We start from the raw sequence: 24,013 nt of genomic DNA, 5'->3' as shown, positions 1-24,013 counted from the left end.
TTGTCTGTCATTAATTGCTCAATTCACTTCACTGTTCCTGGCCTCAGTTTCCTCATCCATAAAATGAGGGAATCATTAAAATCCCTTCCAGCTTTAAAGTATGATTGTGCCTCTTTTGCTATGCTCTTTCATTCCCTCAGAATATGAAAAATCCTTCTGGAGTCGACCGAATTCAGTCTGCTGAGATAATACTTACCCACTGAGACTGTTGTGAGAATAAATGAGATAACGGATAAACACTTGCTAGCACAGAACCTAGAACTTGGTAAGCGCTCCACATTTGTGAGCTGTACTCCCTAAGCACTATTATTTCCTCCCACGAGAATGTAAACCCCAGGAGAGCAGAGACCTTGTTGATCCTGTACACTCGTGTATCTTGAGCGCCTGGATTGCTGTTTGCACATCTTGAATTGAATAAATACAGCAGTCTAAACGTCCTGCCCCTGCACGGTTCCCTGGGCAGTTTCCTCAAGGGTAAAATCAGGAGTCACTAAGATGCCTTCCAGCCATACAACCGTGCGACCGCTCTTGTATTCCACCCCCTTCCGGAGTCCGAAAAACCTTGGTTGAAGTCCCGACCCCAGAATAATCCAAAGCTATTTTGGAACGTGAGCCTAGGGCCTGAGCCCACTTCCGTTGCCATGGCAGCGGCTCCGCCCCCGAGCCCTGCAGATCTCCCGCCCTGATTGGCTGGACGCCCGGCTCCCTCTCCGGATGCGGCCACTGCCGCCATTGTGCGGCGCTGGTACCCCAAGAGGGTTCTCTCTGTGGCGAGTGTCTTGGGCTTTCGCCCTCGCTTCTCGCTCTCTTGTCCGGGGAGCCCGGCGGGTCCGGGACTCCCGTCCGTGCCGGTGCGGGCGCCGGCATGTGGCTGTGGGAGGAACAGGGGGGCCTCCTGGGCCCCTTCTCCTTCCTGCTGCTGCTGCTGCTGCTGGTAACGCGTAGTCCGTTCAATGCCTGCCTCTTCACCGGCAGCCTCTACCTCTTGCTGCGCCTCTTCAGCTTTGAGCCTGTACCCTCCCGCAGGGCCTTGCAGGTGCTCAAGCCCCGGGACCGCGTTTCCGCTATCGCCCACCGCGGCGGCAGCCACGACGCGCCCGAGAACACGCTGGCGGCCATTCGGCAGGTGAGTCCCCCACGCCTCGCGCCCCTCCGCACCCCCTGGGAGGTTGGACTTCTGCTTGACCTTCCGAAGGTTCTCCAGTATTCTCATGATAGGCTTCCCAGTTCCCCATTCGTCCAGAAGGAATATATCCAAGTGGCCTTCGATCCCTCTGAAGTCAGAAATCTCCCAACTTATTTATAGAGCACAGGAAATACCTACATATTTGCTATATGCCAGGCACTGAGGATACAGTCATAAACAAGACAAAAAGGGTCCCTGCTTTCACAGAGCGTGCATTGGAATGTGGGAAATCGGCCTTATTAAACAAGTAAACACATAGATAGATACTTTAAGAGAGCGAAAAGTGTAATGAAGAAATAGGGTAACGGGACAAGGAATGACTGGGAGGAGGACTTAACGCTCTTTTAGATAGAGTAGTCAGAGAAATCCCCTCGCAAGACATGACTTGAACTGAAACTGGGATTATGAGAAGGAGCCAGCCTTGGATCTGGGAGAAAGGTGTTCCAGGAAAAGAGAAGAGCAAGTGCAAAATCCGGAGGTGGAAATGATGTTGGAATGTTCAGGTAACAGAATAGATACTAGTAGTTGAGTTTATTGTAAACGGATCACATTCACAGAAGCTGTGTTTACTTGTCCTCCAAATTATCCAAGTCATCTTCTTATCATCTTTTTCTCCAAACACACAGTTCATGCCAGACAACCCTGGCAGCTGGACTCCTGATAAATTTCTGCCTCTTTTTTTCACAAGGCTGTCCTAAGACTCTTGCTCCCTCCAAGCTCCTGGCAGTCTCCTGACTTCATAATAATGATAGTTTGCATAGTATGAGAGATTTTCAGTTATATAGGCACTTTTGCATCTGTGGAAATACATCTGATCCTCACATTTCTTTGAGACATTATTTTAACATTGAATGGGTAGGAAAACTGACTCAAATACTTGCAGCTCCTAGAATTCAGGGTTCCAAGCCCTAGGGCTCTTTGTCAGAGATTAGACTGTGTTCCAGGATATAAAAACTTGGACTCACTGTCCAGCTAGAGACAGACAGTATTACATAATGAGCAAGTTACTTAAGCTGTCTTTGTCCCAGTCAGAGTCCTGAGTAGGTAGGGTGTGGAAGCAAGGCACCCTAGGGCACCTCTCTTCATTTTAGCCCCACCCTGACCTCAGTTTCCCTATCTGTAAAATGGGAATGATATTGGTATCCAACTAATAGGTTGTGATTCAATGAGGTAGTCCACAGAAAGTGCTTGGCCCATGATAAGACCTCCACAAATGGAAGCTCTTTGGACCAATAATCTAAAGATGGCTTCATTTTTAAAAAATCATTTCAGGATAAAGGTAAAAAATTTAAGTCTGAAGAAGGAAGGGAGTGAGGAAGGCAGCTGTTAATTTGTGGAGGACAGCTGACTCTGTGTTTGTAAATCAAGTTAGACTTCTCTTTTTTTTCTTTTTTTTAAAGATTTTATTTATTTATTTGAGAGAGAGAGAGTGAGCACACATGACCCAGGAGAGGGGCAGAGGGAGAGAGACAAGCAGACTCCCCGCTAAGTGTGGAGCCCTACGTGGGGCCCTGTCCCAGAACCCCGAGATCGTGACCTGAGCTGAAGTCAGATGCTTAACTGACTGAGCCACCCAGGCACCCCAAATTAGACTTCTCTTGCATGCTTCTTTCCCCTTCGTTCTTTTTTTTTTTTTTTTAAGATTTGATTTCTTTGACAGAGAGAGACACAGTGAGAGAGGGAACACAAGCAGGGGGAGTGGGAGAGGTAGAAGCAGGCTCCCCGCCCAGCAGGGAGCCCGATGCGGGGCCAGATCCCAGGACCCTGGGATCATGACCCGATCCGAAGGCAGATGCTCAACGACTGAGCCACCGAGGTGCCCCCTCCTTCGTTCTTTGTGGTGTTTTTGTTTTTGTTTTAAGTTTTTTTTTTTTAGTAATCTCTACACCCATCGTGGGACTTGAACTCACAACCCTGAGATCAAGTCGCATGCTCTACTGACTGAGCCAGCCAGGCGCCCCAATATCTTTATATTTATTTTTAAATAGAAAGCTAGAAAAGCTTCTCTGTCTCCCTTCCATCCCAATAAACCAAGGGGAGGGGTGCCTGGCTGGCTCAGTTGGAAGAGCATGCAGCTCTTGTTCTCAGGGCTGTGAGTTCAAGCCCCACGATGGGTGTAGAGATTACCTGAAAGTAAAATCTCAATAAATAAATAAATAAATAAATAGAAATATAAAGATGGTGAAGAATGTATTTTACATTCTAACTTAAATTCAGATAGGTCAGGTGAAGTAATGTAGCTACACAGGAGAATGGTCATGAAAAGAAAGATACTTATAGGGAAAAAAGTACATAGTTGTCATTGACTTCCATTTCACCTTACGTTTATGTAAGTTGCCTTAAAGCATTACTCAGTGTTAATTGAACACAGAAGGCATTCCTAAGTGTTTATCAATGATGTGGTTTGGCCAGGAACATGATTGACTGAATATGAATCAGATTAAATGAGGAAATATGTATTTGAAATACACATACACATACAGTGTTTCATATCCTGTTGTGTTGCAAGGGAATTAAAGTTAATTTCCGTTCATGTCTTGTATGTTTAGGTTGTTCATGTCTTTAATATATGTAATAAGATAAACATTGTGCCAAGTTCCTGGTCTTAAGAGGAAATGATATGATAATTCCGCTCATTCCAATATAAGGTTATTATGGATGAACTTTTTAGCTATAACAGAATTTAGCTGCTGAATACAAACTGCAGAATACAAGGTCGCATCCTCCCTCTTGACTTCAAAAGGAATATGTAGCTTATTTCCATCAAAGTATGTTTTTTGTCCTGTTCTTGCTCCCTTTGTGTGTTTGCAGCTCATAATTCATATTCTTAAACATTTTACTATGTAAACAATCAGGAAAGACATTCTGAGAATGGTAGAATTTCTGATAGATTATAAAGTAGATACAGAAGGAAAAACTTGAGAGAGGTGAAATGGATGGATTCCAAAAAAACAGATACATGACAGTGATAGAGGAATTAAATTATACCTACAGTCCGTTCTCCACCTAGGAGCCAGAGTGCAGCTTTAGAAGTATAAATCAGATTATATACTGCCCTTATTTAAAATCCTCCAGTGGGAATTCTTAATCTCAGGAAACAAACTGAGGGTTGCTGGAGTGGTGGGGGGTGGGAGGGATGGGGTGGCTGGGTGATAGACATTGGGGAGGGTATGTGCTATGGTGAGCACTGTGAATTGTGTAAGACTGTTGAATCACAGACCTGTACCTCTGAAACAAATAATACATTATATGTTAAAAAAAAAAAAAAAAAGGAAGATAGGAAGGGAAAAATGAAGGCGGGGATATCAGAGGGGGAGACGAACCCATGAGAGACTATGGACTCTGAGAAACAAACTGAGGGTTCTAGAGGGGAGGGGAGGTGGGGGGATGGGTTAGCCTGGTGATGGGTATTAAAGAGGGCAAGTATTGAATGGAGCATTGGGTGTTATACGCAAACAATGAATCATGGAACACTACATCAAAAACTAATGATGTAATGTATGCTGATTAACATAACATAATAAAATAAAATCCTCCAGTGGTTCTCTATTGGAATTAAATAAAATGCAAACACATTCTATCTTATACCCTCCTCAAAACCCCTGCTCCTGTTCCAACCACCCTGGGTGCTTGTTAGGACACTTCTGGCTTCATGTAATAGAGACTCAGACTTCACATATCTCAAACAATATGGGATGCCTGGGTGGCTCGGTTGGTTAAGTGTCTGCCTTCGGCTCAGGTCATGATCCCGGAGTCGGAGGATTGAGTCCCGCATCAGGCTCCCTGCTCTGCGGGAAGCCTGCTTCTCCCTCTCCCTCTGCCACTCCCCCTGCTTGTGCCTCTCTCTCTCTAATAAATAAATAAAAATCTTTTTTTTTTTTAAAGATTTTATTTATTTATTTGACAGAGACAGAGACAGTGAGAGCAGGAACACAAGCAGGGGGAGTGGGAGAGGGAGAAGCAGGCCTCCCGCTGAGCCGGGAGCCCGATGTGGGATTCGATCCCAGGACCCTGGGATCATGACCTGAGCCGAAGGCAGTCGCTTAACCAACTGAGCCACCCAGGTGCCCTAAATAAAAATCTTTTAAAAAAACCACAAATATCTCAAACAATAAGGAGACTTAATATCTCACATAACAAGAATGTGGGAGAGAGGTGACTTGCAGGTTGGTTTTTGGGTTTTTGTTTTGTTTGTTTTTAGATTTTATTTATTTATTTGACAGAGAGAGAGCACAAGCAGGGGGAGCGGCAGGCAGAGGGAGATGCAGACTCCCCGCTGAGCAGGGAGCCTGATGCAGGACTCGATCCCAGGACCCCGGGATCATGACCTGAGCTGAAGGCAGACGCTTAACCGAATGCGCCCCCAGGATGGTTTATTTAGCTGTTCAGTTTATAATCATGGAGGACTCGGGTTCTGTTGCGCTACCTGCTCTGCCACCTGCAGCATATTTACTAGCCCTCGTTCTAGTTGCCCCTTGGCCATTGCAGCCCCGGGCATCACATTCTTGAACATCACCATCCAGTCTCAATCCCTCTTCCATATGCCTTTCCCAGAAGTCTCCATCACATACACACAGAGGGATTGGAAATAGTTCACTTACTCTGAACATAAGAGAAAGCTGAACAATGGGGCAAGAACAGGTCTCTACCAGCGGGGAAGAAGAAGGGGAATAGATTTGGGTAGACAGTCAACACTCTGTGGCTCCATCCTACATTGTGGTCTTTGTATTATATTTGCTCTTTCTTCTGCTTGGGAAACTCTTCCCCTGGATCTTCATATGGTTAGCTCCCTTAATCATTAAGGTCTCAACTCACATGTCATATTCTTAGAGAGGCCTTCCTTGACTGCCTTGTCTAGTGACCCCCACTGGCCTTAACCTTCACATTACCCTTTATTTTCTTCTTCAAAACATTTATCACTATCATAATTTACATGTAACATGTTTGTAATCTGTTTCTCCCTAGTGAAATATAAGATCCATGATCCTTTTCTTTCTTGTTCACCACTCTCTCCTCACTGCTTAGAACATTGCCTGATATCTAGTAGGCACTCGATAAGTATTTGTTGGAAGGATTGTGATGTATTAATAGCCAATAAATGCACAAGAAAAGATATTCAACATTATCAGTCATCAGGGAAATGGAAATCAAACCCACAATGGAATTCCCCTTAGGGTAGCTATAAACAGAAAGACAATAACAGGTATTGACGAGGATGTGGAGAAATTGGAACTTTCATACACTGCTGGTGGGAAAAACTGTCTGGCAGTTCCTTAAAAGGTTAAACACAGAGTTAACATTCGATCCAGCAATAACACTCCTAGATATATACATATATCTAAAAGAATTGAAAACATACATCATGCAAAAACTTGTACAGAAATGTTCATAGCATTATTAATAGCCAAAAGTGGAAACAACAGAAATATCCATCAGCTGATGAATGGATAAGTAAAATGTGATATATCCATACAATGGAATAGTATTCAGCAAGAAAAAGGAATGAAGTCCTGGTACATGTTACAACATGAATGAACCTTAGAAACATGCTAAGTGAAAGAAAAAAAGCCAGTCACAGAAGACTGCATATTATATAATTCTATTAAATAAAATGTCCAGAATGAGCAAATTCATAGAGATAGAAGTAGATTAGTAGTTGCCAGGAATGGGGACTGACTGCTAATGGACACAAGATTTCTTTTTGAGGTGATGAAAATATTCTAAAATTGATTGTATTGGTGGTTGCTGAGCTCTGTGAATTTAATTTTTAAAAAACCAGGAGCGCCTGGGTGGCCCAGTTGGTTAAGCATCTACCTTCAGCTCAGGTCATGATCCCAGTGTCCTGGGATTGGTCCCCGCATCAGGCTCCATGCTCAGCAGGGAGCCTGCTTCTCCCTCTCCCTCTGCCTGCCTGCCTGCCTATCTGCTTACTTGTGATCTCTCTCTCTCTCTGTCAAACAAACAAATAAATAAATCTTTAAAAAAACAAAACAAAAACCATTGAATTGTACACTTTAAACGTGAATTACATGGTATGTGAATAGTCTCAAAGCTAAAAAGAAGATGTGATTCTGAACTTCGTCAGATTGAAAAATCTCTACCAAAAAACATTGTGCCATTCTGTGTTCTAATAGTGGAATCTATGGTTTTCTTCATTGTCAGTAAACACAAGTTAAGTTCTTTCTGTGTATGAAGTTATAGTATAAGGTTGGATATTTAAAAGATACTTTTTGGGGCGCCTGGGTGGCTCAGTTGGTTAAGCGACTGCCTTCGGCTCAGGTCATGATCCTGGAGTCCCGGGATCGAGTCCCACATCGGGCTCCCTGCTCAGCGGGGAGTCTGCTTCTCCCTCTGACCCTCCTCCCTCTCATGCTCTCTGTCTCTCATTGTCTCTCTCGCAAATAAATAAAATCTTAAAAAACAAAAAAAAATAAAATAAAATAAAAGATACTTTTCAGTGAAACATTTAAAAAGCCATGTAAATATAACGAATTTGTTAAAGCAAATACTTTTTAAATCAATTTTATCAAAGTATAATTTACATCAATAAAAGGCAGACATTTTCAGTGTACAGTTTGATGAGTTTTGATAAATATATATACCTCGGTAACCATCACCTTAATCCATTTCTGTCACCCCAGAAAGTTCCTTTGTGCTCTTTGGAGTTAACCCCCCACTCACACCTCTGCCCCAAGGCAAGCATTGATACTACACTGTGCTATTCTATTACTAAACTATTAGTATAGTTTTTAGGGCGCCTGGGTGGCTCAGTTGTTAAGCATCTGCCTTCAGCTCAGGTCATGATCCCGGGGTCCTGGGATCGAGCCCCGCATCGGGCTCCCTGCTCTGCTGGGAGCCTGCTTCTCCCTCTCCCTCTGCTTGCCTCTCTGCCTACTTGTGCTCTCCCTATCTCTCTCTTTGTCAAATAAATAAATAAAATCTTTAAATAAAATACACTATTAGTATAGTTTTTAAATAAATTTTTTCATTTTTAATAAAATTTTAATAAAATTACAATATTTTTGTAAACCAGTTTATGTGAGATTTGTATGTTTAGAAGAAAAAATACTATTATAAGAAATTTCTCGAAATTAAAAGATGAATGTGAATTGTATACTAATATGTGAATTTAATACAGGAGTTTATCTTTTTGTCTCTATAACTGGAATAACAAAAGTATCGGTAAAGAAAGTTGAGTGCAGTCATTAGAAGATATGGTCTGAGAAACTAATATGGTGGTTCTTTTATAAAGCTTTTGCTTGGGGCCTTAATAAACTACTCAGAAAAGACAAATAAATGAACTCATTAGTTCTAGTAATCTTGCTAAAATTTAATGTCTTACCACTGTTATTTTTTGTGTTGTAACCAAATAGAGACGGCCCTACTGGATACAAATATAATTGAACCAATTATAGTGCTGGCCTCAGGGAATAAGGATAACATTTCTGTTACAGTGAGAGAGATGCACTGTGAATACTGAAAATGTGATCTTGTTTTATGTCTTAAATGATACAACCCATGTTAATTTACCAGTGCGTCCTTCTGTCCTTAACTTAAAAAAGATACCTTTTAATCTTATAAAAAGATTAATATAACTTAACCAGTGTGAGATGTGAGCACTATTGTAATGACTTTTTCACTGAGATGGTTTTTTTTGAATCATAATAGCTTATGCTGAGTGCCAACTTTGAGCCAGGCACCAAGCTTGGTAATTTACTTTTTTTTTTTTTTTTAAAGATTTTATTTATTTATCTGTCAGAGAGATAGAGAGCACAAGCAGGGGGAGTGGCAGGGAGAGAGAGAAGCAGGCTCCCCACGGAGCAGGGAGCCCGATGTGGGACTCAATCCCAGGACCCTGGGATCATGACCTGAGCCGAAGGCAGTCGCCCAACCGACTGAGCCACCCAGGCGCCCCAAGCTTGGTAATTTAAATGCATTATTTCTAAGTCCTTACGTCTCTTAAGATCATTAGAGAAGTATCATCTTTTTTTTTAAAGATTTTATTTAGAGAGAGCATGTGTGTGTCCACACATTAAGAAAGGGAGAAGAGCAGAGGGAGAGAGAGAATCTCAAGCAGACTCTGCTCTGAGGGCAGAACCTGACACAGAGCTTGATCAACAACCCTGAGGTCATGACCTGAGCTGAAATCAGGAGTTGGTCAGAGTCGGTCGCTTAACCAACTGAGCCACCCAGACGCCCTGAAAAGTATCATGTTAAAAATGATGAAACTGGGGCGCCTGTGTGGCTCAGTCGGTTGGGCGGCTGCCTTCAGCTCAGGTCATGATCCCAGGGTCCTGGGATCGAGCCCCGCATCGGGCTCCCTGCTCAGCAGAGAGCCTGCTTCTCCCTTTCCCTCTGTCTGCCGCTCTGCCTACTTGTGCTATCTCTCTGTCAAATAAATAAATTTAAAAAATATATAAATTAAAAATGATGAAACTGAACCTAGAGTATGATAAGTAACTAGATGATACAGCCAGTGAGTGATGGATTTGGGGTTCTTAGAGGAGGAAATCTTGGTCATAATATGAAAATCAAACTTCGAAGCTTAGAAGAAAATAGATTTGTATTGTATCTTTATAAATGGGGATAGGGAAGGATTTAAATAAAAGAGAATAATCTATGCCCATAAAGGACATGATTGATAAATTCGACTGTATTAAAATTAAAAATGTGTTAAAAAGAACACGATAAATAACAATGGCTAACAATTATTGAATGCCTGCTGTGCATTAGTACAGAGCTGTATGCTGTTCCCAGGTACTTGGGTACTTAAGTGTGTAGCAAATATATGAAGACCTTATAAGGGAATGACACAGGAATGATGCTCATCAACTTTAAGATGGAGAGGAAGGGGGAGAAATCTCCCTGTGTCTGTAGTGTCAGTAGTAAACATACAGTGCTTAAGAGTACAGTCTCTACCACGTCGTAGTTTGTACAACCCAGAGCCAGTTTCTTAATTTCTGTTTCCTCATCTGAAAATGAGAATCTTAATACTACCTAAGGGTGGTGGGAATCAAATGAGTTAATATATTTAAAGCATTTAGAATAGCGCCTGACTATATAGAAAAGGCTCAGTAAATAGTAACTATTATGTGTTTTAGGGCAGCAAGAGATTGAAGCAAATGTGGCAAAATGTTAACATCTGTTAAGTCTTTTTTGCTATACACTGCTGTGTGTGTTTGCCTAATTAAAATTTTTTTAAATTTAAAATCTTGATCATAATGAGCATTTTATGTCTTCATTGTGACAAAGAAGCCAAGGAAGCAAACGTTGGGTCGTGTGTCTCAGAGGAACATGCTCAAGTTCTCTTTTTAGGTAAATTCCAGTATACCTTACCGTGTTTACCAGCTTGTTGGCCAACAGCCAGTGCTGCTTATATAAACAAAACGTAGTGTCCCCTAGAAGCAGGCTTGGTGTTCCTGTTACAGAGGGTGGAGTTAAACCAACAAAAACCTGACTCTTCTTGTTTATGCCAAAGTGGTGCATATACAGCTAATCAACAAACACTGGGGAATCATCGGAGATGCTGTACCAAACGGAGTGTAGTAATCAGTGGAATTTGTCTAAATATTTGTAATTGTAAGCCACTAATGGCCCATAGAGTTAAAGCAACCAGAGAAAACTTAAGTTCCAGAAATTTCCCCATATACTACTGTGAGAATGGGAAGAATGGGAAATTTATTTTTTTTTTAAGATTTTATTTATTTATGGGGCACCTGGGTGGCTCAGTCGTTAAGCATCTGCCTTCGGCTCAGGTCATGATCCCAGGGCCCTGAGATCGAGCCCCGCACCAGGCTCCCTGCTCAGCAGGGAGCCTGCTTCTCCCCCCCCCCCCCCCCCCCCCCCCACTTGTGTTCCCTCTATCGCTGTCTCTCTCTCTGTGTCAAATAAATAAAAATCTTAAAAAAAAAAAAAAGATTTTTATTTATTTGAGAGAATGAGAGAGCGATCATGAGCAGGGGGGAAGGGTAGAGGGAGAAGCAGACTCCCCACTGAGCAGGGAACCTGATGCAGGACACAATCCCAGGACCCTGGGATCATGACCTGAGCTGAAGGCAGACGCTTAACCGACTGAGCCACCCAGGTGCCCAAGACTGGGGAATTTAAAGTGTTTGAGGAATCCCTAAGTGTGCAAGTTGAAGTAAGGTTATCAGGAAAAGTAGAAACTGGGTGGGTTGCTATTTGGTATAAGAAGGAGAAGAAATCAGTAAGAGACACCGTCCACTTAGCTAGCACTGTTGGTCATCTTGAGCATGTAGATTGTAAAGTGACATCTGTGGCCACTTGTCATTAATATTGTTGATGTTTTTGTTAAGGCAGCTAAGAATGGAGCAACAGGTGTGGAGTTGGACATTGAGTTTACTTCTGACGGGATTCCTGTCTTAATGCACGATAACACAGTCGATAGGACAACTGATGGCACTGGTCGATTGTGTGATTTGACATTTGAACAAATTAGGAAGCTTAATCCTGCAGCAAATCACAGGTTAAGGTAAGTGGTTCATTGTCACTTAAACGTACCTTTCATCTTCTGTTGGGGATCACAGAAAGACACTGGCACCTTCTAAAGACACTGGCATCTTCTGCTCCAGGGGAATTATTGTTTTGAACTATATACAGGTTTCCCAAGTAATGAGCAGGGTGCCAGGAACAACTGAACTATGTTTTTCATCTTTTCCCACTGTGGCCAGATTTGGCCTGGGAATTATTCTCAAGACAATACACTGTCTAGTCACTAACATTAGTAACATTAGAGAGTTACTTTGTACTATCCTATAAATTTTATATATAAGAGATTTATAGGTATATCTATATCTCAGAATTAGTCCTATAAGATACTCCACAAGAAAAGAGTTTTATGATCAACTAAGATCAAGCACTATACTCTAGATGTTCCCTTTAGGGATAAACAGTCCACATCAATCAGTTATTACCTTTATTGTTTCTCAAAGATGTATGACTACAGAACCCACACCATTCCCACCATAAACAGCTATAAACACATTGGAATGAGTATACTGGGTAATATACTTTGGAATATGATTATCTAAATCCCTCTCTTCTTTGTAATACTGAAAAATGTATGCTCACTGTTACTCATGTTGTATCATTCTCTCAACAATGATTAATACTCTTTGAGTATTAAGTATTTGACCTAGTGGTCATGTTATAGTCCTCCCTAAAAGATGATTCAGACTTTATTTTCCTAGGATCCCAAAAGAAAAGTCAACCAAAGGAAATTATACTTTAATCTAGAAAGTATTGGTAACACTTGAAAGTTCTGAGTGCAAGCTGCTGGAATTGCTCTTTGCAATATTCAGGTATTTCATTGTTCTGTTACCTGCGAGGGAAAGGCTAGTTTTAATATTACAGTGACATTGCAGCTAAGAGGTCAGCTTCAAAGTCAACAATTAAAGCAAAAAATGCTCAGGGTCATTGTCACCCATAAAATCCTTTAAGAAGGCATGATATTGTGAATAGATCATCCAGGCAGAAAATCAGTAATGAAATTGTCTTTGAACAACACATTAGATCAGATGGGCATGACAGATATATACAGAACATAACATCCAAAAACAAGAGAGTATATATTCTTTCAAGTGCACATGGAGCATTCTCCAGGATAGATCATATGTTAGGCCACAAAACAAGTCTCAATAAATTTAAAAAGACTGAAATCATATCATGCATCTTTTCTGACCACAGTGGTATAAAACTAGCAATCACTCACAAGAAAAAGCTGGAAAAAAAAAACACAAACACACAGAGGCTAAATGACATGCTACTAAACAACCAATGAGTCAACAAAGAAATCAAAGAAGAAATTAAAAAAAATATATGGAGACAGATGAGAATACAATAGTCCAAAATCTTTGGGATACAACAAAAGCAGTTCTAAAAGGGAATTTATAGCAATACAGGCCTATCTCAAACAATCAAACCTTACACCCAAAGAACTAGGAAAAGAAAAAGCCCAAGGTGAGTAAAAGGAAATAATAAAGATCAGTGCAGAAATAAATGAACTAGAGACTAAAAAAAACAATAGAAAAGATCAATGAAACCAAAAGCCGATTCTTTGAAAAGATAAACAAAACTGATAAACTTTTAGCCAGACTCATCAAAAATTACCTGTAATGATTCTGGAAATCTGTGGAGGAGAGAAACCACCGTATGAAAATGTTGGAGTCTATCATGTAAGCTGCTACCCTTAAATAAAATCCAAACTCTGGATTCTGTTCAATGTCTAAAATTACAAGGGGCCATTAACTTTAGTAAAAAAGACCATTGGCTTTGCTAAATTCTTCATGATCATATTCCATAATTTTATAAAGTTTCCAAGTTAAATAAGTTGAATGATTTGGCGGGGGGGGGGCACCTTTTACAGAAGTTTTACAATCACCTTTGAGGCATTGCTATAAGTCTTGATTTGCTAATTGACTTTTGTATGTTAATAGGCTTGAACCTATTAATACACACATTAAGTAATACCTTAATACCTTAATTTGTTTTAGTACTTTCATTTAGTGGAACTACAGCAGAGCATATATAAAAAACTATTCATTCCCTCATTAATATACCTAAATAAACATTCACTTTTCCTTATACTCCAGTGCGTTTTAAAGAAAGGAGTATGTGAAAAATTTTAAACACATAAAAAACCTCTAGAAAGAGAAGGAAAATCAAATGAGAACCATCCTCTGGGTAACTGCTGCCCGTTACTGTGTTACACTGCATCATTCTACCTAGGTTTTTTTGTTTGTTTTTTTTTTACTACTTCTAATCTGTATTGAAAAATAGACATGAAGAACTAATTAAACACCTCTCTCATTTCAAAAGAAAAAAGTGCAATATGGGTGTCGGTATGCCATCTTAATGTCTTTAACATAGCCAGTCTTTGTCCTCCAATTGGAACTCATTGCATTTTCTTTGTTTGAACACCAGGTGAAGTCACTGGCTTGTGTTTATGGACCATGTTGTAGGAAAAATAGGTATTTTCTCTAGAATTATCCTCAATGTGGTTAGATGCTCATCCTGAGTGGGGGCCATAGAAACTAAGACTGGCCAAGGGAATAGCAAAGTCAGTGTCTCACCTCTCACTCCCAAGGAGTAGTCACTGAATAGAATGGCTGGCAGAATTGCCTGTACTGTTCAAATTATCTTTATCTTTTTTTATACCAAGATATTACACTTGAAATTATATAGTTGAGTAAGTATAAATTAAGTCATATAGAATGAAATTTCATTATGTGAGAAAAGCTGATTTCTTATAAATTGGGCACTTAACGTTCCTTTTCTTTATCAGAGAATTATGTATAAACATTTATTTTGAACAGTTGTACTTAAGTGCACAACAATACAGTGAACAGATTTATGTATTCCTAGGAATTTCTCCTGCATAAGGTTCTATTAGGGCAATTACAGTCTTAAATTTAAGTCTCAAGTTCTCCAGAAGTACTCTGCCCTTTGGTGAGTAGAGTTCCTAATTATATTATAAATCTAGTGATTTCCTAAAAATTAAGTGATTTTGTTGTTGTTGCTGTTCTTTGGTCAAGGATATCTGATCTGGTTCAAGGACATTAAGTAAATTATCCTTAGACTTCAGTATGCTTAAAGAAAGGAAGTTAGGGAAATCACTCTTTCCTGTTGGTTGGGAGACATTTGTCAAACGTCTGTTCACTAAACTTTTATCTTTTTTCTTTCCTGCAATATACTATTCCTTTTCCCTCTCTTATAGGAATGATTTCCCTGATGAAAAGATCCCTACCCTGAGAGAAGCCGTTGCAGAGTGCCTAAACTATAACCTCACAATCTTCTTTGATGTCAAGGGCCATGCAAATATGGTACAGTTTATACCATAGACTTCACTTTTTTGAAAAGACCTCTTATTTAATTGCTAGTCATTTCCAAAATCAACTATAGATTTTGCTACTTACCATTCTTAAATTATTTTTTTTTTTTTTTTTTTTTTTTTTTTTTTAAAGATTTTATTTATTTATTTGAGAGAGAGAGAATGAGAGACAGAGAGCACGAGAGGGGGGAGGGTCAGAGGGAGAAGCAGACTCCCCACCGAGCAGGGAGCCCGACGTGGGACTCGATCCCGGGACTCCAGGATCATGACCTGAGCCGAAGGCAGTCGCTCAACCAACTGAGCCACCCAGGCGCCCCTTCTTAAATTATTTTTACAGATTATATTTGCTTATTAGAAGTTTACAATGCAAAAATCACATCTTTAAGGAAATAGTAAATTATGGAACTCTTAACCTTTGATGGAACTTTGAACAACCCCTGATATTCTACAACTAATACAAAATAGAGTTGGGTTTTTCTTATTTGCATAAATAGCATTTACAGAAGATATTAAATAAACCATAAAGAGGCACTTCAACTGACCTTATAAGAAAGAATTCAGGAGTTAGACACAAGACCAGTTGCATCTGGCTGTAAGTTAATGGTTTTAGATGGACAACTGTGGACTGAATTTAAAGAGAACTCCCATACATAAAGTTTCTGATAGCTAATAGGATATTTATCTTTTACTTAGAGTTATCCTTCCTGTATGATTTCTATCCCTTATGTGTAGTTTTGTTATTCTATGATTGAGTAGATATACTTTTATGGTAAAATTACTATAATTTTTTTCAAATGTGTATGACATTCCTAAATAAAATTCTGCTTAAACTTTAGAACGTACACTTTTATTCACAAAAATATATTATTGCAATGGAAATCAGTGGGAAAATATGGTTTAGATTACATTTGTTCACTTATAACCAGCTTTTCAAGTACAAATACTTTTTTTCTGCATTTGGACAACTTATAGGTATTTTTCTCCCTTGCAAGTTATAATCAGTAATGGCCATCTACTGGTGGGGAATTCTGATGTCAATTTTTTTTATTCATGGGATGTTGTTGAAACTAGTTGTTAAAACCTGAAATAAGAGCCTAAGTATATATTCTAACTTTAGCACAGGAAACTCTCATTTTTGAAGAAAGGAGAATGATGCTCTAACTCATTTATTATTCTGGTACATTCTGGTATTCTGATGTATAGTTGTATACATCTAGGTTTTCCCGTCAGTCTGCATCAGAATCACTAGGAATACCTATTAAAAGTACGAATTCCTGGGCCATATCACATAGAGAAGAAATTCTGAAAATGTCTAGGATTCATGATTAAGGAACTTGTATTTTTAATGAGCATCTCAGGTTTTGTTGATGATACTGCCCACGTTGGGATCCCTGATAGGTCCTACATCTCACCCATGGTGTACTGACCTTCATGCTTATCCTCTTAGAATAAAGGGAAAAAAGAAGAAAAAAAAATTTTTTTTTAATCCAGCTATTTGAGCTTTCTGGTTGGGTGCTCACAGGTGGTTTGGGCAAATTAAAACATAGTGATCTAATTCACCAGAATGGTAGTGTAAAGGACCAAGTGTAGCAAATTGGAGCAAGTAGAACACAGGAGCCAAGATCATGGGCTTTGGAGTCCAACAGACTGTGATTAAACTCTGTCACTTACTACAGTGAACCTTAACCTTGATATGCTTCAGTTTCCTCATGGGGGAGGGGGCGGAGTGGGAATAATAACACAAATGTCCACAAGTGTTGTCATAAGAATTAAATAAATAATGTAGGTGAAGAGTCAGATACAAGGCATATGTTAGTTCAGACAGCAAGACAACAGCTTTGGCTCTGTAGCTCACACTCTGTCACATTAGTGAAGGGGGGACAGGACATGAGTAAGTTCTATGTTCTTTTTTCTTTTTTGGAATGCATTTTGTTGCTTACATTTGGTTATAGGTATGTGTGACTTTCCAAAATTTCGTGATATTTCAAGAATTATAATATAGTGACATTACATTCCACCTAATGCCTAGTCACCTCTGTTGTTAGCTGCTATTGATGCTCAATGGCCAAATCTGTTAATTCACTAGAGGTTACAAAATGTCAGTATTTTAGTTCAGCCGTTTCCTCTTCATTCATTTAACTGGGGACTACTACAAAAAGAAACATCTGTTCACCTGGGGAAGCTCTTCCCAGTTCCTCCCTAATCCTGTTACTCCTGCCTCCATGTTGGTGATGAATGCCATTTCCTCTCAGTCCCCTGGACCGAGAACATCTACACTTAGTAGTTCCCAGGCTGGTTGGCTCATGCTTCTGCCAGGAAAGGCAGAGGATGATAGAGTTGTGGGCATAAAAAGACTTTTCCCAGTGGCTAAACTGGGTTATAAGGAAAAGGTTTAAAATTTTGCTTCCAGCCTCAACTGGCTTGCCGCCTGCCATGCTTTCCACAAAGTCTGACAAAAGGGATGAGCCTCTCAACAGATAGTAAAGCAACAGTACTCCCACTTTCTCCCTATCTGCTGTAGATGTGAATTTAAGGATCCAAATGGATGATGGAATCTTCCAATACTCCTTTCAGCATCCCCATATATTAGTAAAGTTCTGATTTATTCGATAGGGTTGTACTTAGTATGTAATAGTTATTGGCTGGGACTCTTACATTGAAATACATGAATCTCTATGCTTTGCAGGCTACTGATGCTCTAAAGAAAATATATAAGGAGTTTCCTCAACTATACAATAATAGCATCGTCTGCTCTTTCTTGCCAGAAGTTATCTATAAGGTAAAATTCAGGATTTGTATTGTACATAATACTGTCTTAGTTGATGGTGATAACAGAAATGGGCCAAGTAAGCATAAGATAGATGCCTGTTAAATGGAACTGAATTTCAGTTAAGAAATTCCTCTTTTGAAGTAAGTCAAGCAGAGAAAGACAATTATCATATGGTTTCACTCATATGTGGAACTTACATAAGCAATAGCACGGAGGACCATAGGGGAAGGGAGGGAAATCTGAAGGGGGAGAAATCAGAGTGGAAGACGAACCATGAGAGACTATGAACCCTGGGAAACAAACTGAGGGTTTCAGAGGGGAGGGATGTGAGGGGAGGGGGTAACAGGGTGATGGGTATTAAGGAGGGCACGTGCTGTGATGAGCACTGGGTACTATACATAACTAATGAATCATTGAACACTACATCAAAAACTAATGATGTACTATACAGTGGCTAACTGAACATAATAATAATAAAAAAAAATTCCTCTTTTAACAAGAGAAATTCAGAAATGAGAATGAACTCATACCCCATTTTAAAATACCATGATTCCCCTTAAGCCCCTTTTATATTGTTTACAGGCTCATTCAGATTAGTAAACATTCTCAGAACAAAGAAGTATGTAGCTCTTCATCTAACAGAATATACCTTTTAAAAAAAATAATTTTTTTTTTTTAAAGATTTTATTTATTTATTTGAGACAGAATGAGAGAGAGAGAGAGAGCACATGAGAGGGGGGAGGGTCAGAGGGAGAAGCAGACTCCCCGCCGAGCAGGGAGCCCGATGCGGGACTCGATCCCGGGACTCCAGGATCATGACCTGAGCCGAAGGCAGTCGCTTAACCAACTGAGCCACCAGGCACCCCCAAAAAAATAACTCTTAATGATGGAGAATTTAAAATATGCACAAAAGTCGATGGTAGTAAAATGAGCCCCTGTTTAACTGTGATCCAGCTTGTTTCATCCATATCTCCATTCATCTACCCCAGTGTTATTTTGAAGTAAATTCCAGAGATCATTTCATCCATAAAAATTGTTAAGTATCTTTAAAAAGTGATTCCCTTTTTTTTTAAACTATAGCCACAATACAGTCATTACCCCATCTAAAACTATTACTAAGTCCTTAAGATCATGAAATATCTAGTCAATATATAAATTTTTATTTGTCTCAGAAATATAAATGGGTTTTTGTTTTTCATAATTGTTAATTTGAATCAGGACCCAGCTAAAGACTACATACTATAATTTAAATCTTAGAACCTGTAAGTTCTCCTTTCCCCCCCCCGCCTTGTGATGTATTTATTGAAGAAACCAGGTTGTTTTGTAGAGTTTACCCAAGTCCAGATTTTGCTTCCTATGTCATGATACAGTTTAACACATTCTTTTTCTGTATGTATTTCCTGTAAATCGGTAGTGAGAGCAAAAGGCTTGATTAATGGAGGTTCATTTATTCTTGGCAAGATAATCTCATAGGTAAGGGTATTTTTTCATCAGGAGACACATAACATCTGATTAACTCTTTTGTTGTTGTGTTGTCGTTTGCAACGTCAGTGGCCAGCTCTCAATTTACTAGGGGTTGCAAAATCTTTAATATTTTAATTCTATCATTTCTTCATGTATTATTTAGGGGTGCCTGGCTGGTTGTGAGTTCAAACCCCACATTGGGCGTGGAGCCTACTTAAAAATAAAGAAAGAAACTGTCATTTATTATTTAGTTATGCATTTAGCAAATAAATGCTAATCTTGTCCTTTACTTACCAGTTTCCAAGATAATGTGTTGGTTCTGTAGCATTCTTCAACAGTGACCAACAGAGTGTGCATTTAAAATTTTACAGTGAGGGTGGAACCTATCCACATATAAACTGTCATTGAGATGAATAGGGTCATGGGGCTTTCAGACATTTGGATCAGTGTTTCCCAATCTTACTTGACCACAGAGGCCTTCAAAATGTTTGCTACATTGTCCAGAGGAGCACAGAGCATAGAGTGAAACATCCACATCTTCCTATTTCTCCTTGTCCTTCCCAATCACTGCCCCTACTTCTCTCTCTGCTCTCTTCTTCTCACTTCCTTCTCACTCCACTTCCTTCTCCCCCCCCACCCCCACCCCAACAAGCCTGTCTCAGTCATTTTTCTCTGGAAAGGATCAAAAGCTAACCAGCCCATCTGGAAATGATCATGGTTCCATCCTCACTGAGTTCTAATTACTTATCTCTGGCCAAAGTTTAAATTGATAACCAAATGAAAGTTTGTTCTTGTGACATTATGAAAATTTGACCCTGAGATTGTAGTTTACTCCTTTTAAAGGTAAGGACTTCGTGAAGGAAGTGTTCTTATTTATACTGTATATTAAATGCTTTACATCCATTACATTATTTACTGAAAGGATTTATGTCTATTTAGTAGACATGGGGGCCAGGGTACCATTATGGCCACTTCATCAGAATGAGAAAAATGAGAGGTATTGGACTTAAGATATGATACTTATTTTAATTTCCAAAATTGCTTTTCAGATGAGACAAACAGATCAGAATGTAGTAACGGCATTAACTCATAGACCTTGGAGCCTTAGCCATACAGGAGATGGGAAACCACGCTATGATGTTTTCTGGAAACAGTCCATGTTTGCGGTAATGGACATTTTGCTCGATTGGAGTATGCATAATATCCTGTGGTACTTGTGTGGAATTTCAGCTTTCCTCATACAAAAGGATTTTGTATCCCCGTAAGTTGGAAGGTTTTTTATCTTCTCCTGACACATTTCCTGAAATGCTCTTCTTGGAAAGGAAGGATTAACAGGGGGCATCCTGGATTGGATTTCACGCACAAAGCCCACCATACCTTTATTAAGGTGGAATGCCACTAGCTTCTTAGGTGGGAAGAGTTCGGGCATATTGCCCTGTTTCCAAAATAAGTTGGTCAAATATTCTTAGTTTTTAGTGCACTTTAAAATATATATATACCTGGGCGCCTGGGTGGCTCAGTTGGTTAAGCGACTGCCTTCGGCTCAGGTCATGATCCTGGAGTCCCGGGATCGAGTCCCACATCAGGCTCCCTGCTCAGCAGGGAGTCTGCTTCTCCCTCTGACCCTCCCCCCATCTCATGTGCTCTCTCTCTCTCTCTCAAGTAAATAAATAAAATCTTAAAATATATATATACCTAAAAAAAGAAAAAGAAAAAATAGAGGTGCCTGTGTGGCTCAGCCATTGGGCGTCTGCCTTCAGCTCAGGTCATGATCTCCGGGTCCTGGGATCGAGCTCCTCATCGGGCTTCCTGCTCAGCGGGTAGCCTGCTTCTCCCTCTACTGTTCCCCACGCTTGTGCTCTCTCACTCTCTCTGTCAAATAAATAAATGAAGTCTTTAAAAAAAAAAGAAAAAGAAACCTTCCAAAATCTGACGAAAGAGAGATTACATGTCCTTGTGACTGACTCCCTTTGAAAACCAACATAGAGTCCAGGGCAGAGCCACAGCAGAGACACCCTGTGAGTGCCTGCCTGCCTTACCCCTCCCACCTTTCTTCCTGCTCTGCTCCACAGTACAGAGACTTCGCACCATTGCTTCCAAGAAAACTTTCCATTCCCTACCTGCTAGCAATCTCTGACCTTTACTATGGCAGTTTTATAGCTGTGTATTTTAGCTGATTAGAGTTGTTAGTTTCATATGATTTCAGGCATGCGTGTGTTCAAGTCAGTCAGTATTTGGTGTCTGCCCACAGTATTGCAAAGTATTATATTAAGAAGCTGAAGATGCTATGGTAAAGAAAACCATGGTCCGCCCTCATGGAATTTATAGTCAAGTAGAAGAGATAGTTGCTCATCAAATTAAAAATCCAATAAATATAAAAGTACAACTAAGATAAATGCTATGTAGAGAAAACAGTGTACATATATACTGTGTAATTTGACCTAATCAGGGGAGTTAGGGAAAACATCCCCAAGGAGATGACAACTAAGCTAAGGTTAGGAGGGTGAGTAGGAATGGGGTGGGAGGGTGGAGATCCAAGTCAGAGGGGAAACATATGCGAAAGTGTTACAGCAGGAAAGAGCCTAGTTCTTTCAAGAATTGAAAGAAAATCCATATTCTGTCACACAGAAAGGAAAGGGGAAGTACAGTATAAGACGAGGCCAAAGAGAGGGTGGGATAAGCCAGGTACAGCCTCCAATAAAACCTTTTTTTTTTTTGGGGGAGGGTGTCTTTAGCAAGTCACTGAAATGTTGTAAGCTGGAGCAATGTGGAAGAGGTTCTGGTGCTGGGTTTTGGAACACTCCCTCTGATTGCACACAGAGGCCCAGTTAAGAGGCTCTTTTGGGGCACTATTATTACTCAGTGAATACCATACTTAGTGACCATTATAGATTCCTGGAATAACTGGTCCTTATTCTAACAGGATGGGTTTTTCCTCTTCCTCCAGGGACTACTTGAAGAAGTGGTCAGCCAAAGGCATTCAGGTTGTTGCTTGGACTGTTAATACCTTTGATGAAAAAAGTTACTACGAATCCCATCTTGGTTCCAGCTATATCACTGACAGCATGTTGGAAGACTGTGCATCTCAGTTCTAGAATTTTCCCCCAGGGAGGAAACGTGGGTACAGAAGCTGCCTGCTGGCCTCATGCAGGGATATCAAAATACCTTTGTGCTAGCCCAAGCCCTGGGGAATCAGGTGGCTCACACAAGCGATAGTCGGTATTTGCATTTTTACCTGAACCAGAGCAAAACCTGATTTTGCTTTGCTTGCTCCATGGAATGCCTGAGTTCAACAGTGTTGCTCTTGAAAATCTGGGTCTGCAAAAAGGCACAACAGCTCCTGCCCCAACCTAGCTGAGGCATACACCGAGACCCAGTGAGGATAAGCACAGATCGAGTTGCGCAGTTTGGGGATGCAGATGCAAATGCATGGGAAATGCATGATCACTCAAAGTTGACATTTTAAAACTTGACACACTTATGTAATTTACTTATTTAAAATATTTGTATTCAGCTACATTATCAATGTACTATAGACATCAAACTTGTGACCATACTAATAAAATCATTAAAAGGAGCACTACGGGAAAGCTGTACCAAGCATCATGCCCTGAGACATAAGGAATTTAGGGAAGCTGCTCTCTGCAATCCAGGGACCAGAGGCAACAGCCCCTGCTGAGGCAAAGAAAATGGTAGGTAAGTGTTGATGCCAGTGCAAGGGATTGTTACGGTATCTTGAAATAACTACGGACCACTAGAGGGCAGGGTTATGGCTCATTGGGGCAACTCTAGGACGGATGACAGTGGAACTGCAAGAAACATCCAAGAACATCTAGGCTTATCCTCCTTTTACAAATGAGAACACCGAAACCTGTGGAAGGAAAAGGTCTTTCTCAGATATGACACAGCTGGTAACATAGCAGAGCCTGATCTCATAAAACTAAAATTTCCTACTGTTTGCCAGGAACTTCAGTGGTTTAACATGTATCATCCCAAACCCCAGAAAATCTTACAGAGATATTACTCTCCTTTTATGAATGAGGAGACCAAGGCACTGCAAACTTTTTTTTTTTATTCTTATGTTAATCCCCATACATTACATCATTAGTTTTAGATGAAGTGTTCCATGATTCACTGTTTGTGCATAACACCCAGTGCTCCAAGGGCACTGCAAACTTAAAGTCACTTACCGAAGGTCTCAGAGTCCTTGGTGCCACTGAGATTCAAATCCAAGCCAGTCTAATTCCAGAGCCCTTGCTCTTAACCTTACTTGCCCTGTCTGCCTGTATAATGCAGAGCCCTTAATTCCCAGCTCTGTGCTCTTTTCCACTTAAGCTTCCAGGGGTCTTCCTGTGTACTTAAGTAGCAACATCTAAAATGAAATTGAGTCGGGGCGCCTGGGTGGCTCAGTCAGTTAAGCATCTGACTCTTGATTTCAGTTCAGGTCATGATCTCGGAGTGGTGAGATGGAGCCCCACATTGCACTCCTCGCTGGTCGTGTAGCCCGCTTCAGATTCTCTCTCCCTCTGCGCCTCCCTGCTCGCACGTGCGTTCTCTCTCTCTCTCTCTCTCTCAAAAAAAACTTCAAAAAATTGCAAAGCCGTGTGTCTCCTGTAGCTGTCCCTGCTCCCACCTTTCAGCCCCATCTGTAGGCTGGACCACAGGCCTTCAGCTGAGTCATGACTTCCCTCCTGAGCCCCATTGGGTCACCAGTCTCACACTCGCAGCTGCCAGACCACCAGTC

At 40.5% G+C, this 24,013-nt stretch overlaps 1 protein-coding gene across 3 annotated transcripts; it reads left to right on the top strand.

Annotated features, from left to right (window-relative positions):
- Positions 1-710: 710 nt before the first annotated feature.
- Positions 711-22,946, top strand: GDE1 (glycerophosphodiester phosphodiesterase 1). Of its 3 annotated transcripts, none has more exons than XM_021698034.2 (6): positions 711-1,126; positions 11,503-11,678; positions 14,922-15,027; positions 17,722-17,814; positions 20,319-20,530; positions 22,217-22,946. In XM_021698034.2, exons 1-6 carry the CDS (start codon positions 866-868, stop codon positions 22,362-22,364), a joined length of 996 nt encoding a protein of 331 aa, XP_021553709.1. In that variant the 5' UTR covers positions 711-865; the 3' UTR covers positions 22,365-22,946. The 3 variants fall into 3 exon arrangements, with proteins under 3 accessions (XP_021553709.1, XP_044771013.1, XP_021553710.1); XM_021698035.2 differs by having other exon boundaries at positions 1,061-1,126; positions 11,507-11,678; positions 22,217-22,853; XM_044915078.1 differs by lacking the exon at positions 17,722-17,814 and having other exon boundaries at positions 22,217-22,853.
- The last annotated feature ends 1,067 nt before the right edge of the window (positions 22,947-24,013 follow it).

The sequence above is a fragment of the Neomonachus schauinslandi genome, chromosome 5 (genome assembly GCF_002201575.2).
Source record: "Neomonachus schauinslandi chromosome 5, ASM220157v2, whole genome shotgun sequence".
NCBI lineage: Eukaryota > Metazoa > Chordata > Mammalia > Carnivora > Phocidae > Neomonachus > Neomonachus schauinslandi.
Note: the sequence above shows the minus strand (reverse complement) of the source record. Positions and strands in the feature narration are given on the sequence as shown.

Coding starts and splice junctions, on each gene's coding strand:
- GDE1 (XM_021698034.2), top strand. CDS start 866: ATGTGGCTGTGGGAGGAACAGGGGGGCCTCCTGGGCCCCTTCTCCTTC. Junction 1,127..11,502: donor CGCTGGCGGCCATTCGGCAG/GTGAGTCCCCCA, acceptor GTTTTTGTTAAG/GCAGCTAAGAATGGAGCAAC. Junction 15,028..17,721: donor TCAAGGGCCATGCAAATATG/GTACAGTTTATA, acceptor TATGCTTTGCAG/GCTACTGATGCTCTAAAGAA.